Below are 18,475 nucleotides of genomic sequence, written 5' to 3' on the forward strand. Positions count from 1 at the left end.
TGGTACTCAAGTTGATGCAGTATATATCGACTTCAGGGCTGTGTTCGATAGTATCTCTCATGATATTCTACTCTCGAAGCTAAAAAAAACTCGGTTTCCTCGAATGGCACATCACCTGGCTGCGTTCATACTTAACTGGTCGTTCGTACTACATAAGCATATGATCTCTTCGTTCTCACTCCTTCACCAGCTACTCCGGAGTGCCTCAAGGGAGTAACTTGGGACCGCTACTCTTCCTGATCTATATAAATAATCTATCTTTTGTTTTACCGCCTGGCCAATACCTAATGTACGCCGACGACGTAAAAATATTCGCTCTAGTTAGAAACGACAGTGACTGTGTAAGCCTTCAAATGATCCTTGAGAATCTCGACAGCTGGTGCAGCAGAAACGCCCTCCATGTGTGTGCTGATAAATGCAAGTGTATATCATTCAGCAGAGCCCGTTACCCTATCTCGTTTACATACACTATGCTCAACACGGCTTAGGTTCGCACGACATGTATCCGTGATCTGGGGGTGCTACTCGATCAGAAGATGTCATTTCGCCCTCACATTGATGGCGTTGTTGCGGAGGAAATCAGCTACTTGGTTTAATTACGCGGACCTGTAGCGAGTTTACCGATCCCATGTGCGTCAAGTCGATCTTCTGTGCCATCGTAAGGTCGTGCCTGGAGTACTGCTGGTGCCCGATCTGGTGCCCGCTTGGCGTTGGTGACATCAATCGCCTCGAAGCCATTCAACGGAGAATCACCAGGTACGCGGTTCGACTCCTTCCATGGCAATCCCACCACGCTCGGCCCTCCTACCATCAGCGGTGTCTGCTTCTCGGACTTGAACCACTCTGCTCTCGACGTAACGGAGGGATCGATTCCCCGGCATTACTAGCCAGCATCAATTTATTCGCTCCCTGTCGGATTCTTAGATCTAATTTCCATCTCCGTGTACCGCGTACCCGCAACAACCAAAGCCAGGGACACCCTATTATACGTATGTCCCTCGAGTTCAATGAAGTTTTAGATTTGTTCGATTTTAGTATGTCACATTTAATGTTTGTTTATAACTAGAGGTCTATTTATATGCTCCTTATCTTATTCATTTATAAGATTGCCGATTAGACACGTCGGTTATATATGAAATAAATAAATAAATAAATAAATGATTTTTTTCCAAAAATGAAGTCAAAAATTGCCAAGTTTATTAACTTACTAGGTATCTAGTAACTAGTAAGTTATGCCAAAATCTAAAGCAACTGTAACACCATGTAGACCATTACAAATAGTGCACATGGATATTTTTATAATAAAGGAAAAACACTTCAATGGCAAGGAACCTTCAGCAATGGCAGTTCCGATACGTACTAGAAATACAATTCATGTATTGAAATTATTAACAAATTTATGACAAATGAAGGAAAGGCTGAATTTCTCGTAATGGATCAAGAACCTACTTTCAAATCATCCATTATACAACATTTCTTCGCAGAAAATCAAATACAGTATCATTATACAAGTGTAGGACAATCTTCTTCAAACGGCGAGATAGAAATTATCCATAGAACTTTACGTGAAATGCACAATATAATATCCAAAAAGAATCCATCAAAACATTATCAGAAACCTCAAAAATTAACCTAGCAGTATCCATTTATAATGATTCAATCCATTCGGAAACAAATATAACTCCGAAAGAATTATTTTATGGGATAAGATACAAAGTACGAGTACCAACAGATCTATATGAAAGGATTCGTCAAAAATAAGCAATGTTCAAAGAATTTACGCAATCCACACAACCGCAAAGTAAAACAATTAGAAAAAAATCAATGAGGACAGCGAAGATGTCACAATCTTTTCAACCAACGATACCGTTTATAAAAGGAAACGAAATAACCTTAAACATCAAGAACGTTAGAACAAAAAAATTACTGGAAAACAAAGAAATGAATATCATTGACGATCGAGTAAGAAAATTTAATAAAGCAATATTGAAACGTAAACTTAAACGTTTTTTTCTTTTTTTTTAATTTAAACAAAAAATCAGACAGAGAATTGTGTTCTCACAATAATAAAATGTTAGTTACAAAATTGGTTGTTACCCTTATGACCAGGGGTCTCCAAACTACGGCCCACGGGCCACATTCGGGCCTCGAGAGCCTATTATGCGGAGACACCTGCTTATGACTATCAGTTTGTTGAAAGCAACAACATTTAAAGAAATCGTAAATAGCAATCGATTGGTAGCCATAAAGCTACAATGTGTCAGGACTAGAATAGGCTTTAGTAGGATGATTCATAAAGTAAATTTAAAGATACGTAAATCTAAAGATAACCTTATTGCACTAACGCTAATCAAACAAAAAAAGGACTTATTGATGAACTTGGTTCAGCTATCAAATGTATTACTGGAAATCCAGACAACGATGATCTACAGTCAATTTACCATAGTTTAGGTTATATATATATATATATATATATATATATATATATATATATATATATATATATATATATATATATATATATATATATATATGAGCCGGTCTCGTAGTACAGTCTAGTAGTCGTAGTACTGACTATCCTGCTATGGGGGGGAATCAATTAGTCACTGAAAGCCTAAGCCCACAAGTGGGTACAGGCAGGCCTTGACCGACATATATATATCATCTTCTTCTTCTTTGGCTCAACAACCGATGTCGGTCAAGGCCTGCCTGTACCCACTTGTGGGCTTAGGCTTCAAATTCTAAAGCTGGTCGGTTGGTTTTCATGAATTGTGTTTCATTAGTAAATTGCGAATTGACAATATTTTCAGATTCTTGAACACGGATGCTTCCGGATGATTCTCGGGGAGTGGTTCGAATATTGTCTTTGAGGTATTCTGTTAATTCATTTATATTCGGCCCTTTTTGTTCAATTCCATAAAGTAAAACAGAAGGAGAAATGCGTGTAGATGAATGTACCGTATTATTTAAAGCATACTCAGCAGCAGTTAATTTCGAACTCCAGTCTGCGTGGTCAATTGGATCAGAAAGCTTACTCAAAATGGAAACAATTACACGATTTACTCGCTCTACTTGACCATTCGCTTGAGGGGAGCAAACGGCTGTTAGAACATGCGTGATATTATGTTTAAGAATAAATTGTTTGAATTCGGTCGATGTAAAAGATGAAGCACGATCGCTTATTAGCCGCCTAGGGCGACTGAAATATGAAAAGTACTGGTTAAGAGCATTAAAAACCTCACAACTACTAGTATTAGTTGTAGGATATAATTTTGTAAATTTTGTAAATGCATCAATGACAACAAGGATGTATCTCTTTTTTGACTGCAAAGATGGTAGAGGTCCTAGGTGATCGATGTGGATCGTATCAAATGGTAGTGGAATTTTAGGTATACTATGTAGATTTCGATTATTTTTTCGGGCTGGTGCAGAGTAAATTATACATTTTATAAAAAAATTTATGAAATTTTCCACTCGAGTTTTTATCAATGGAAACCAATAGCTTTTACTTATCTTAGTACAGCATTTATCCACCCCAAGATGACCTATACTTTCATGAATGCTTCTTATTACATTAGTAATCATGTCTCTGGGAACGCGAAACTGCAATCTTCCATTTTCAAGCTTACGAAATACTAAGTTGTCATGCAAGGTGTAACCATTAACCATCCCTCTTTCGATGTCACTTTTGAGTCTTTCAATTTCTTGATCTCGAGATTGTGCCATTCGCAGCTGAGAATCAATATCAAGATCTTGTGTAGCTTCTGCTATTTGTTGGCGGCTTAAAGCATCTACATGACCCATCGAACACCCGGGACGGTATTGCATGGTATAGTCGTAATTTTCTTAAAAAAAGTTACCATCGTGCTATTTTTGCTGAACAATTTTTGTTTTTTAATGTTTCAACTAAAGAGTTGCAATCGGTTACTATTCGTATTGTCACGCCATGTACATACGTGTGAAATCGTTTCAGAGCATAAATAACTGACAGCGTTTCCAATTCATAGCTGTGCAATTTCGCTTCCGCGGGCGATGCGGTTTTTGAGAAAAATGCATTAGAATGAAATTTTCCATCAAATTGTTTCTGTAGAAGTACTGACCCAAATCCTACTGAACTAGCATCGCAATGCAGCTCTGTTTCTTTTAGCGGATCGTAAATAGCTAACACAGGTGCTTTTATCAACATTTCTTTCAGTGTATTGAATGCACTAATGCAGGGACCATCAAAGTCATACGGTGCATTTTAACAAACTACTTATAGGTTTGGCAATAGTCGAGAAAGATGGCACAAATCTTCGAAAATATGAGAATAGTCCGAGACATATCTGTACTTCCTTGCTATTTGAAGGCTGAGGATAGTTTTCAATTGCTTTAATATGATAATTGCTAGGTCGTATTCCTTTACTACTTGTAAAGTAGTACTACTTGGTAGCCAAGGTGGTCTAGTTCATCATGAACAAACATACACTTTTCTAACTTTAACTCAAGGCCATTTTTACGAATTGTTTGTAAAACTGCACTTAATGTTCGAAGATGATTGTGTAAGTCCTTTGATGCTATAATAATATCATCGAGGTAAACGGCAATCTCACGGTTATCTATAAATTCCCGTAATAGGTAATTGATACATCTTTGAAACTCTGAGGGAGCATTTTTTAAACCAAACGGCATTTTAACGTACTCGTATTGTCCATCTGGGGTGACAAATGCTGTATACTTTATCGATTCTGGGGCCATATCTATTTGATGGAATCCATTTTTAAGGTCCAGTAAAGTAATATATTGTTTATCCCCCAAGTGTTCAATACATGTGTCTATCAAAGGTAACGGATAGTTACCTCGTACGGTTATTTTGTTAATTGGTCTGTAATCGATACACATCCTTGTTTCACCATTTTTCTTTTTAACTTAAACAATTGGAGAAGCCTATGCTGAATTACTTTGTCGGATTATGTTTCTTTTAAGAAGATCCTTAACAATTTCACGCACATGATTTCGTTCCGCAAAATAAAGTTTCCGTGGCTTACAGAAAATAGGTGTATCGTGTGTTAAGCTTATCGTCATCTTATGATTTTCTTTGTATATTTTACCTGTCTGACATTTGATATAGTTATCGATAATAATAGAGCTAATTTGCTTTCTTTCCCGAATTCCAACTATAGACCCAATATTAAAATCATGTTCCGGGAAATTGACATCTATAGCACACATTTCAGCAAAAGTTTCACCATATTTGAATTCATCAGAAATGAAGGATTGATTACTATTATCATCTTTTTTCCGATTAGAAAGAGAACTTTCTAGAATCGCGTGTTTTAGGCTATGGAATGGTATCTCTTTTGGATTGTATTTGTTTTCTTCTATAGCTTTAATAAGTGGCATTTTACGCTTCAACCTGTCATCCGAATCATTTTTCAAAACCCCCAATGAGATAAGGCGTTCCATCATATGTGGCTCTAAGTAATTCATTGTTTTATTATTCAAGCTCAATAATTTCTCTTTACTATACAAATAAAATGAGTGATACAAATGAACGTTTAACTTATCCAAAGCATCTCTACCGATTATGATTGGCCAATCCATGTCTGATTTGGAAAGGATTATAAACCGATGAGATATGATTTTATGACGAAATCCAATATTGCAGACAATGTGTCCAAGCGACGAAAGTGGTTTATTCCCTACTCCCTTGTATCCGGAAGGAGAAGCCTTTTTCGCGGCTCCATCTGGGACGAAAGTTTCACTGATAAAACTCGTCGGGCTGCCAGAATCGAACAATGAATAAACATATGAATGGAACTTCTTAACCCCATTTAACGTTTCTAAACTAACACTTACTTGTTGGTACGCTTTAATTTTCTCTATATCGGCATAGCTATCCCTCTCGCTTGTAGTTTCATTAGTTGCAAAAACAGGTATATTGTTCTTCCCGGCTGCATTGGCGCATTCAAGCTTTTGATGATCGTGCTGTCCACACGAGAAACATGCACCAATCGTTCGTCGAGGCTTCAGGCACTGGCCGGAATAATGCCCAAAACTAGAGCAGTTGTAGCAACGCACACTAGCAAGTGCGTCCTTTCTGTTGATCTGCGCTGCTCTGTTCGGTTTCTCACGTTGATTTTCATTAACCCGTGTGTTTTCTAAACGTTGGTAGGACGAGGTACTTGGTGTATCACGCATTTTAAGAAGAGTCTCGCATCGTTGAATGTGCGCCATCAGTTCATATATATCTTTATAGTCACGCACTACGAGATTATCGTAAATCCTATCACGTGCCAAGCCATTTATGATGTACGTTAAAATAGCTTCATCGCTTACATTGCCCGATTTACCAATAGCATTCACTCGATAAATAAATGCGGTGTACGTCTCGTCTCTCCTTTTAGCGACACTCATAAGTTCTTTATGTATAGCCGCTTCATTTCGATTGTCAGGAAAAGCTCTCTTCAATCATCAACCATTGTACCATTCTTTGGCTGCACCGACTAATCGGCTACTTGCATAAAGCATAGTTGTATTGTCGTCCCACCCATACATCTCGGAGCTGTGATCGATCACTTTTAACCAATGGTTAACACCAACGCCGTCTTCGAACTGCGGGATGATTTGTTTCAACGCTTCTGGTAGCAAAGGCTGATTAATCTTACTGGCTTGTTTTTCATTTTCAAGCACCGCTATTTTACTTCGTAGTTCCAAAATTTCAAGCCTTTGCTTGAGAATAGCAATTTCATCTTCCACATGGTTAGATAAATGCATGGGTTTTGCTGACGATGCTTCTTCCTTTGTTACACTATACGTTGGCTTAGGGTCAACGTCTCCCTGATCAATGCATTCGCTTTCGATAGTGTTAGTAATTGATAGCACATCGTTGTACAGCGCACGAATTTTGCCAATTGTTGCGGGTTCCGAGTTAGGACAACTGACTGATTCCAACTCACGCAACACTTTTCCGTCTTTTTTGGACATTTTTGGTCACTAATCGCACTTATGAGATGTAAACAGCTTTATTTTCACAATTGTTGCTTTTATCGTACTCGAGGGCTTTCTATCGTTTTTTGTGTGTCGTAGGAAGTGCCGTTCTGCCAGAACGTGGGAAGCTGCAGATGAACAAAACGAAACGTTTGCAGCGAAGGAGAAACCGAGGGAGATGGCGGTGATAAAGTGTGCGCCAAAACGAAGCGTCGGTCCGAAAGTGCACTACTACCGTGGAAGCAGTAAACCTATACATCAACAGAGCAGTGCGCATAAGCAGGAGAGCAAGTGTTACAGATGTGGAAGAGCGCATAATCCACAGACATGTCCTGCGCGTATCTCCATATCCCGTACAGTAGTTTTTTGAAGTCTAGGAAATTTTAACATATTTTTGTTCAAAGAGTTAGTCATATTTTCCTAATCTTTTTGGAAAAGAACATTAATTTCGTATTGTTCGTTAAAGTTTCTGCTTACATCATTTCCCTGTTCTTCTTATACACCTAAACTATGGTAAATTGACTGTAGATCATCGTTGTCTGGATTTCCAGTAATACATTTGATAGCTGAACCAAGTCCATCAATAAGTCCTCTTTTTGTTTTTTATAGCGTTAGTGCAATAAGGTTGTCTTTAGATTTACGTATCTTTAAATTTACTTTATGAATCATCCTACTAAAGCCTATTCTAGTCCTGACAGATTGTAGCTTTATGGCTACCAATCGATTGCTATTTACGATTTCTTTAAATGTTGTTGCTTTCAACAAACTGATAGTCATAAGCAGGTGTCTCCGCATAATAGGCTCTCGAGGCCCGAATGTGGCCCGTGGGCCGTAGTTTGGAGACCCCTGGTCATAAGGGTAACAACCAATTTTGTAACTAACATTTTATTATTGTGAGAACACAATTCTCTGTCTGATTTTTTGTTTAAATTAAAAAAAAAGAAAAAAACGTTTAAGTTTACGTTTCAATATTGCTTTATTAAATTTTCTTACTCGATCGTCAATGATATTCATTTCTTTGTTTTCCAGTAATTTTTTTGTTATAACGTTCTTGATGTTTAAGGTTATTTCGTTTCCTTTTATAAACGGTATCGTTGGTTGAAAAGATTGTGACATCTTCGCTGTCCTCATTGATTTTTTTCTAATTGTTTTACTTTGCGGTTGTGTGGATTGCGTAAATTCTTTGAACATTTCTTATTTTTGACGAATCCTTTCATATAGATCTGTTGGTACTCGTACTTTGTATCTTATCCCATAAAATAATTCTTTCGGAGTTATATTTGTTTCCGAATGGATTGAATCATTATAAATGGATACTGCTAGGTTAATTTTTGAGGTTTCTGATAATGTTTTGATGGATTCTTTTTTTGGATATTATATTGTGCATTTCACGTAAAGTTCTATGGATAATTTCTATCTCGCCGTTTGAAGAAGATTGTCCTACACTTGTATAATGATACTGTATTTGATTTTCTGCGAAGAAATGTTGTATAATGGATGATTTGAAAGTAGGTTCTTGATCCATTACGAGAAATTCAGCCTTTCCTTCATTTGTCATAAATTTGTTAATAATTTCAATACATGAATTGTATTTCTAGTACGTATCGGAACTGCCATTGCTGAAGGTTCCTTGCCATTAAAGTGTTTTTCCTTTATTATAAAAATATCCATGTGCACTATTTGTAATGGTCTACATGGTGTTACAGTTGCTTTAGATTTTGGCATAACTTACTAGTTACTAGATACCTAGTAAGTTAATAAACTTGGCAATTTTGACTTCATTTTTGGAAAAAATCATTTATTTATTTATTTATTTATTTCATATATAACCGACGTGTCTAATCGGCAATCTTATAAATGAATAAGATAAGGAGCATATAAATAGACCTCTAGTTATAAACAAACATTAAATGTGACATACTAAAATCGAACAAATCTAAAACTTCATTGAACTCGAGGGACATACGTATAATAGGGTGTCCCTGGCTTTGGTTGTTGCGGGTACGCGGTACACGGAGATGGAAATTAGATCTAAGAATCCGACAGGGAGCGAATAAATTGATGCTGGCTAGTAATGCCGGGGAATCGATCCCTCCGTTACGTCGAGAGCAGAGTGGTTCAAGTCCGAGAAGCAGACACCGCTGATGGTAGGAGGGCCGAGCGTGGTGGGATTGCCATGGAAGGAGTCGAACCGCGTACCTGGTGATTCTCCGTTGAATGGCTTCGAGGCGATTGATGTCACCAACGCCAAGCGGGCACCAGATCGGGCACCAGCAGTACTCCAGGCACGACCTTACGATGGCACAGAAGATCGACTTGACGCACATGGGATCGGTAAACTCGCTACAGGTCCGCGTAATTAAACCAAGTAGCTGATTTCCCTCCGCAACAACGCCATCAATGTGAGGGCGAAATGACATCTTCTGATCGAGTAGCACCCCCAGATCACGGATACATGTCGTGCGAACCTAAGCCGTGTTGAGCATAGTGTATGTAAACGAGATAGGGTAACGGGCTCTGCTGAATGATATACACTTGCATTTATCAGCACACACATGGAGGGCGTTTCTGCTGCACCAGCTGTCGAGATTCTCAAGGATCATTTGAAGGCTTACACAGTCACTGTCGTTTCTAACTAGAGCGAATATTTTTACGTCGTCGGCGTACATTAGGTATTGGCCAGGCGGTAAAACAAAAGATAGATTATTTATATAGATCAGGAAGAGTAGCGGTCCCAAGTTACTCCCTTGAGGCACTCCGGAGTAGCTGGTGAAGGAGTGAGAACGAAGAGATCATATGCTTATGTAGTACGAACGACCAGTTAAGTATGAACGCAGCCAGGTGATGTGCCATTCGAGGAAACCGAGTTTTTTTTAGCTTCGAGAGTAGAATATCATGAGAGATACTATCGAACACAGCCCTGAAGTCGATATATACTGCATCAACTTGAGTACCACGATCCATGTTGTCGAAGCAGAAACCAACAAATTCAGCAAGATTTGTGGTGGAAGATCTCCTTGGGAGAAATCCATACTGACTAGGGCTCATGTAGTTTTGAACTGCTGTGAGTAGCGGATTGTATAGAATGAGCTCAAACACCTTTGCACAAGCGCATAGGGAAACAATGCCGCGACAATTGCAAGCATGAAGTCGACTGCCCTTCTTATGGATAGGAACCATTCGCTCGTGTTTCCAGGACGCAGTATACGTGCCACGCATAAGGGAATCGTTAAATTTTTTTGCAAGAATGGGTGCGAGTGATTAACGGCAGTGCTTCAAAATGTATGCGGGAATATTGTCAGGTCCATATGATGTAGTTGGTTTTATATCGCTCCGTGTGCGCGCAACTAATGCTTCGTCAATCGTAGGTATGATAAAGTCGATAGCATCCGATGGAGTATTGTGAGTGGCCTCTGCTAGTGTGTTAGTGTTGTGAACAGGAAGGGTGAATGCATCAGCGAAACGATTGGCGAAAGTGTTGTAAATATCTGATGTATCGATTCTAGTTTCGCCATTGTAGCTCATTGACGGAGGGATACTACTTATATTGCGCCGTTTGTTCCAGAAGCTCCAGAACCGTGTCGGCTTAGAAAACAGCTGCCTTTCAGTACGGCGAATGAAGGAGCGGTAGAGCACACGATTTTGTCGACGATAATTGTTCAGTGCATCGAAACAAAAAAAATCTCCTATGCAGCGATGATCTCGTTCTACTGTAATCCGCGTAGGCTTCAGATTTAATTTTTTTCAACCGTCTCAATGATGCATTAGACCAATCAGGGCCAGACTTTCGTTGAGCAACAGGAACGCAGGAATTAATCGTTGAGCGCATAAAAACGCTAAAGAAATCTGTAGCTTCGTCGATAGTGGCAAAGTTATTGATCTGAAATGGATTTGTTTGTCAAAACAAACTGCAACGCGTAACGCAGAAGTATCGTAACAATTTATAATTATTTCTACGTGTGGCATATTATTGTTCTTTAAATGTGTTTGGCAATGTCATGCAAAGTAGCGCTTGTGTTACGATTTTATAATTTATGTGTATTTTGTTATTCCCACCCTTTTTCCAGTGAATAATTACAAAAAATCTCTTTTGAATGTAATTACATGCAATTCGTGTGGTTTAAATATATGTAGCAATGGTGGAGCAATTTGTGGTGGTACAGATGTATTTTAATGGATTTAAAGTGTCAAGAAGGACAATTTCTGAATATTTTAACACATAACAGTTGGAATATGTTTTATCCTCACTATCACAACCATTTTTACCATGAAACACATCACATTTACAAAAAAATACACATTTTTGTGACAGCTTCGTTGTACCTATAATGGTGGTATGGTTCCTATAGTCGTTGTTTTGTGTTCCTATCGTGGTGGTAAACAAGGATGCCTCAAAACAGTGTATAATATCAATATAACTTAGTTTTGAAGCTGTTTTCGTGTGAATAGCAAGGATTACTGCCATAATAATGATTTCTTTCGTAATTTGACCGTAAAAAAAGTATGAATTTGGTTGATGAAAATATTGACTAAAGTACTGAAAGTATTGACTGAAGTACCTGTCGTCAACCCATACCCAGAAGAGTTTGCTTGATTTGAAGTCGATTTTTCACTCAGCCAAATAAGCGAATTATGGCCTTTGTTTGGTAAATTATTTACAGAAAACTCATTTTTGTTGCTTATTTTAATGAAAACAGTACGACAAGTCAAAAATGTTGTTGAAAAAAATCTAAAATTAGCTGTTTTTATTGATTTTAGAACTAGGACCACTATAGGAACATGCCTGTTTGGTGTACCTATAATGGCACTATCGTAAAAAAAACTTAAAAATAAGTAAATATGATCAAAAGCCAATGAATTTGAATGAAACAATATCATTTGATAACAGTTATGTTAAAAAACTAATAATTGCGTTGTTATGTGGTCATTTAGAACGTTAACAGAAATATGAGTTTCGTTATGAAATCCTAAGGATTTTGAAAAAATGTTGATACCTTTTACAAAATAATGGATTTTTCGGTCACTAAGAAACGGAATGGCCCCATCTCATTTTTAAATCCTTTGTAAAAGGCTAGAGAACATTTCACACTATCTTATATAACTTAACAACTGTTAATTTATCGTATGAGACGCATTTTAGTGCAATACCACCACTATTGGTACTAGCACCACTATAGGTACGTTTACCCTATTTAGTAGTTAAACCGTAAAACAAAACGCTTTCCTTAGCTTCAACCCAACGGAAAGCTGTTGGACAAAAAACGGCCTCCGTTTGAGTCAGGTAATGCAAATGACCTTCGTTCAGTTCGATATATCAAACCAGAGACAAATCGCGTGCTCTAACACGGATCATAATAGAAAATGAGCATTTTTGATACTTTTTCTCAAGCAGTTGAGTCACATAATCGGCACTATAGAGTACAGAGGTGTGATTGAGTCGCACAAAATATTGGTTGCGGCTAGGCACGAGAGAAATAGTTTATATAAACAATTTGTAACGATTTCAAAATATCTGTGTGACAATATTAAACATTCAAGTATGATTTGATGTCAAAATTCATTTAATGGACGTTCTGTGGATTTCATAAAATTATTGTCGTCTGTGTCAGCCGAATGTTGTGTCATGTTGTCTGATGTTGAATTATGATTGATTTCTTCTATATCTTTGTTTTGTTCAGTAATTCGTGAAAGTGAATCTGCATTTCCATTTAATGTTCCTTTTTATATGTGATGGCAAACTCAAAATATTTTAATTGAAGTTTCCATCTCAATAATTTACTATTTAAATCATTCTTGTCTCTAAGCCAAATAATTGGTTTAGAGCCTGTTCTAATTTCGAATTTGGTTCGGTAAACATATGGTCTGAAGAGCTTAATTACAAACAAGACTCCAAACAATTCTTTTTTGATGGCTGAGTATCGGCATTCAGTGCCGTTCAAAGTCCGCGATGTGTTTGCTATTGGGTGTTTGTTTCCATATTTGAATCTTTGTAAAAGTACGGCGCCAAGAGCAAAATCACTCGTATCTGTTTCTATTAGGAACTTCTTGTTGAAATCGGGGTTACTTAAAATAGGATCAGACGTCAATAGGGTAAATGTACCAATAGTGGTGCAATTTGTAGTGGTACCGATGTGTTTTAATGGATTTAAAGTGTCAGAAAGGACATTTTCTGAATATTTTAACACATAGCAATTGTAATATGTTTTATCTTCGCAATCACAACCATTTTTACCATGAAACACATCAAATTTTCGAAAAAATACAAATTTTTGTGACTGCTTCGTTGTACCTATAATGGTGGTATGGTTCCTATAGTCGTCTTATTGTGTTCCTATAGTGGTGGTAAACAAAGATGCATCAAAAACGGTGTATAATATCAATGAAACTTAGTTTAGAAGCTGCTTTCGTATGAATAGCAAGGATTACTGCCATTATATTGGTTTCTTCCGTAATTTGAACGTAAAAAAATTTATAAAGTTAATCGATGAAACTATTGACGAAAGTACTGCATCACACCTGTCGTCAACCTACACCCGGAAGAGTGTGCTTGATTTGAAGTCAATTATTCATTCAGCCATATAAGCGAATTTTGGCCTGTTTTTGGTAAATTACCTACACAAACCTCATTTCTGTTGCTTATTTTAGTGAAAACATTACGACATGTCAAAAATATCCCCGAAAAAAATCTAAAACGACCTGTTTTTATTGATGTTATAACTATAACCACTATAGGAACATGCCTGTTTTGTGTACCTATAATGGCACTATGGTAAAAAACACTTAAAAATGCATAAATATGGTCAAAAGGCAAATAATTTTAGTAAAACAATAACATTTCATAACAGTTATGTTGAAAAACTAGTAATTGCGTGGTTATGTGGTCATTTAGAACGTTAACAGAAATATGAGTTTCGTTATGAAATCCTAAGGATTTTGGAAAAATGTTGACACATTTCACAAAATAGTGGATTTTTCGGTCACTAAGTAACGGAATGGCCCCATTAAACTTTAGGCTAAAGGCCTTTTGCAAAAGGCTAAAGAACATTTCACACTAACGTAAATAAGTTAATTGTATTTAATTTGCCGTATGAACCGCATTTTAGTGCAATACCACCACTATTGGTACTAGCACCACTATAGGTGCATTTAACCTAATTGCTTGCGTTCAAAAAATTTACATATTCTTTAGTTAGTTTAATTTTGGAGTGTTTTTTTAAGCATTTGGCTAGTTGTTTGGTTAGTTTGGCAAAATATTTTATAAATTTTCGATAATACCCTATTAATCCCAAAAATCCTTCCATTTGGTTTTTGGTTTACGGTATTGGTCAATTTAAGATTTTTTCTATTTTTTTTGGTTTAGGCTTAATCCGTTCTTTGGTAAAAATTAGCCCTAGAAATTCACATTTTTGTGCAAAAACTTGCACTTGTTGAGTTGAGTTTTCAAATTGGCTACCACAAGGTGTTTTAGAACTTTTTTTTTAATTTTCCAGATGTTACTGCAGTGAATTTCCATAAACTATTATGTCATCAAGGTAAACTAAACAGCATTTACCTATGAGTTGTCAAAGTATATTATTCATTGCCATTTGAAATGTTGAAAGAGCATTTTTTAAACCGAAAGGCATTCTGGTGAATTAAAAATGACCTTCGTTGCTACTAAAAGCAGTTTAAAATTGGTTTAAAAAAATTAGTCAAACTAATTTGTTTTGACCACTCAGCAAATTAGCGGAAATTTCAGAGAGAGTTTAATATCCAATTATTCCATCGAAGAAATCATGGAATTTGAAAAGATAAAATTTTGCTTTCCTTTTTCTGTACGTTACTTTTACTTTTTTAGTATTTGAAGTACTTGTTGATGGTGTGCTTTCCATTTTGATTGGTAATTGTTAACATTTGACTCTTGCACTTTTGGCATATTAAATTGGGAGAAAATAAAATCATTTATTATTTCTATTTTTATTTCCTCCACTATTGATTAGAATTTAAGTTTGAAAATTATTTACATTTAGAATTAGGTACGGTAAACTATTTGTTTTTGCTTTTACCTTGGATTCGTTGCAAAACTGGTAGTTTTGCATACAAAAGGGTTTGTTTTGCTAAATATTTCATGTTAATCATGATATCTTTTGTTTTTTTTTTTTTAATAATGGATATGAAAACTGCTCTCCATTTTCATAGTCCACAACTGCGTTTGGTAAGTAGCTATGCTGTTACGATCACCGTAAACATGTAGCAAAACTTCTGCAACTTCATCAAACGTAGTGGGGTGTCCGTTAACACATATGGTGTCATGGGCCTTTCCTTCGATCTTATTAATACAGGGTTTCACACTTTATCCCAAGACCGCGGGACCCCTTCTCGAATCTGTCTTAGCCAATGCCAAGACTGCGGTATGATGCTTGAAAACGTTGATGGTACCTGATTTCATCGGATGTAATGCTGTATCTGCGGCACATTTTTCGAAAACACTGTTTCGTACCGAGGACATGCGGTCGAATAATTTTTTACATGTATAACCTTTGTGTACATCACTATTTTGGGAATACCCAATTAATCGTTTCATATTTTTACCAAAAAGACAATTTAATAAAATGAATAAATACATATTTGTTTAAATAAAACATTTTAGAAACGTCTGTTCCCGAGTTACGCGGAGTTCAATTAAGTACTTTTGTACACTTTATCATTTATTTCATACGATTCGTGCAGAATATTTTAATATCTTTCGCTTGTAGGTAGATTAAATGTACTAGCAAAATGCAATTTATACTGCATTGCACAATTCTTGAAGCAAATTGTACTGATTTGATATTCAATCTGTCAAATTTAGAAATCCACGTATGTCCAAATTCGTGTAAGTCGATAACCGCGTAACCTGTGAACAGACTGTACACTGATGTACACAAAGGTTATACATGTAAAAAATTATTCGACCGCATGTCCTCGGTGCGGAACAGTGTGTTCGAGAAAAGTGCCGCAGGTTCAGCATTGCATCCGATGAATTCAGGTATCATCAAAGTTTTAAAACATCATACCGCAGTCTTGGCATTGGCTAAGACAGATTCGAGAAAGGGTCCCGCGGTCTTTCGATAAAGAGTGAAACCCTGTATATCAAACAAAATTGTATTAAAAATCATTATTTTCACATTTTTTTAGTTTGTTTATATTCAATTACACTTCCCTGAGGGCCATGGCTATAACCGTAGCAATAGACGATGCGCAATCTCAGATTGCGCATATATTTATCTGTCAAACGGATCGGTTTGATATATTTATCTGTCAAAAAATATTTATATATCTCGGACATATAATCATGAAAATTTATGCGCAATCTTGGCGCAATCTGAAATTGTATGGAAATGACGTTTATAGCTCAGGGTTGGCTACGCGAAATGACATATGTTTTGATAAAACGAATCCCAAGCGAATGAAAATGGCACTTTTCGGCTGTGTTTTCGATTGACATTTCGTGCACGATTTGACAAACGAACAGTGTACGAGCTTCAGACTTTTTTCGGCACATAACCACAACCGCGTGCAATGGCATATTTGCTATCTTCATCGCACGTCTAGCGTTAGACATTTTGAGGTTAAATAGTTTTTACATTGTTGGTGTTTATATGAATGATACGATACGAAAGAACACAACTGATTTAAATGCAAACTAAACATAATACACAAAAAGAAATACACATAACCTGCTTCAACGCTTGGCTTGGAGAGCGAAATGGTTCGAAAGGAAGAACCACACATACAGTCGTATAATGCTTGTCAAATTATGAGAGTGTATGAGTTATCGTCCGAAAATTTCCGCTTGGGATATATGCGCAATCTGAGATTGCGCATCGTGTATTAATACGGTAATATATGATATCCATCAAAAATGTAAACAAAAAGTGTTTGCCCCCCAGGGAAACATAAAAAAAATGGTCTGGTACTAAAACAATACTCAACAGCTCGTGAGCATTGACCACATGCGAGAAAAAGACAGAATGAGAACGGAAGACGCCTGACAGAGAATTTGACAACAATTCAGGCAAAGGGTAGGAAGAAATACAAGGCACGGGCAACTTGATAAGATGCTTGACAAATTTGCTGTAGTGCGCAAAGAAAAGGCCTGAGAAAATAAGCGAAAGGCGATGATTTTTGCCGTCGCTTTGCTCAACGGGTAGTGAACATTTCGACGGATAAAGGCCTCATTAGACGAAGGAAAATACTGTCATTTAATAGAAAGATGTCGTTAATAGATGTCTATTAGCCATCACAATAGACAAAGACTGTCTGTCTATTAGGCATCTATTAGGTTCACGGATGGAAGTAATTATTAGACATTAAATTTCAAAACCACCAGCAGAAAAAAATTGTAGCGTTCTACGCCATCACATTTGTAGCGCTTTACGGATATGTTTGATGTGAAGGACTTTTTTCGTGTTTATTTCAGATCATTGTTGTGTGTGTAGCCGCGTTTCGAACTCAGTCCAGAGATGATGAAAACTGGTACATCTGCTGTAAGGGATAAAGAGAATTATACTCAATGGGACTCTAGGAACACATAAAATGCTTCAGAATTATGATTGTGATAATTGCGATACAAATGTTTTCATAGATACAAATAACTTGCGCCGTAAAAGCTTATCAAATTTTAAATTAATTAATTAAATTTTGTCATTTATAGTCAGAACTGCTATTGTATTCCTGACCAAAATACATGTGTTACCATTTGTTTAGCTCAGTCGTTGAATATTTGGCATATTTTCGAATTCCTTTTTTTATTTTTACTTCAGCAAATTAAACAATTTTACCCATGTAGTTGGACAAGCTTTCTAACAAAGGCTAAAAGGCTGAATTGGTGGGATATATCATCTAATAATAACTATCAGACATTTATTAGATAGATTTACGACAGTAAGTCTAATAAGGATTATTAGATACTTTTCAGACAGCTATTAGATACAAAGTCAAATAAATCTTATTATAGACACAAAAAGACAAAAATTAAACAAGTCATCTAATAACACGGGACCTGTCAATTAATAGACTGTTATTGGGATCGGTTGTCTTTTTATTTTGATTTTGGCTGGTAGGGTGTACCTCTACATGGTTATATAGGTTTGTTCATATCGAATATCGTGTTCGATTGAAGCCAGATCGTCGCTCAAGGGTAAATCCTTTCTATTTTTGAGTTAAAATTATTTTTAGAAAGATAGACAGATACACAATACAATCGTATGTGGCCTACAAAAGATTTTTTTTGTTTTTAAAATAGGACTTCCTAGTTCATCGTTCCATTCCAGCCTAAAAGTGGAGTACTCTCTTGATTACAAGGAATCCAGATATAGACTTCATCTGGATTCATCTCATGCTCAAACAATGACCTCAACTGATCGTCCAGCCGGAGGTGCTCTAGCATTGCACTACGCTGCGGCTCGTGGTTGTCTGGATTGCGTTCGCTTACTAACTGAAGCTGCACCTGACATTAGGTAAGTAATCAATTTCATTTATGCTT

The 18,475-nt window shown here is 36.7% G+C and overlaps 1 protein-coding gene across 7 annotated transcripts in view; it reads left to right on the forward strand.

Moving 5' to 3' along the window:
- Positions 1-18,475, forward strand: part of LOC120905878 — a 110,305-nt gene that overhangs the window by 10,329 nt on the left and 81,501 nt on the right. For 6 of the 7 annotated variants that reach the window (XM_040317157.1, XM_040317160.1, XM_040317161.1 and 3 more), the window contains exon 3: positions 18,236-18,449. In XM_040317157.1, coding sequence (XP_040173091.1) covers positions 18,340-18,449 — 110 coding nt within the window. In that variant the 5' untranslated portion in view covers positions 18,236-18,339. The remainder of the gene's footprint in view (positions 1-18,235; positions 18,450-18,475) is intronic. The other variant, XM_040317158.1, reaches the window with a different exon arrangement.

This window comes from Anopheles arabiensis, chromosome X (genome assembly GCF_016920715.1).
Source record: "Anopheles arabiensis isolate DONGOLA chromosome X, AaraD3, whole genome shotgun sequence".
Taxonomy (NCBI): domain Eukaryota; kingdom Metazoa; phylum Arthropoda; class Insecta; order Diptera; family Culicidae; genus Anopheles; species Anopheles arabiensis.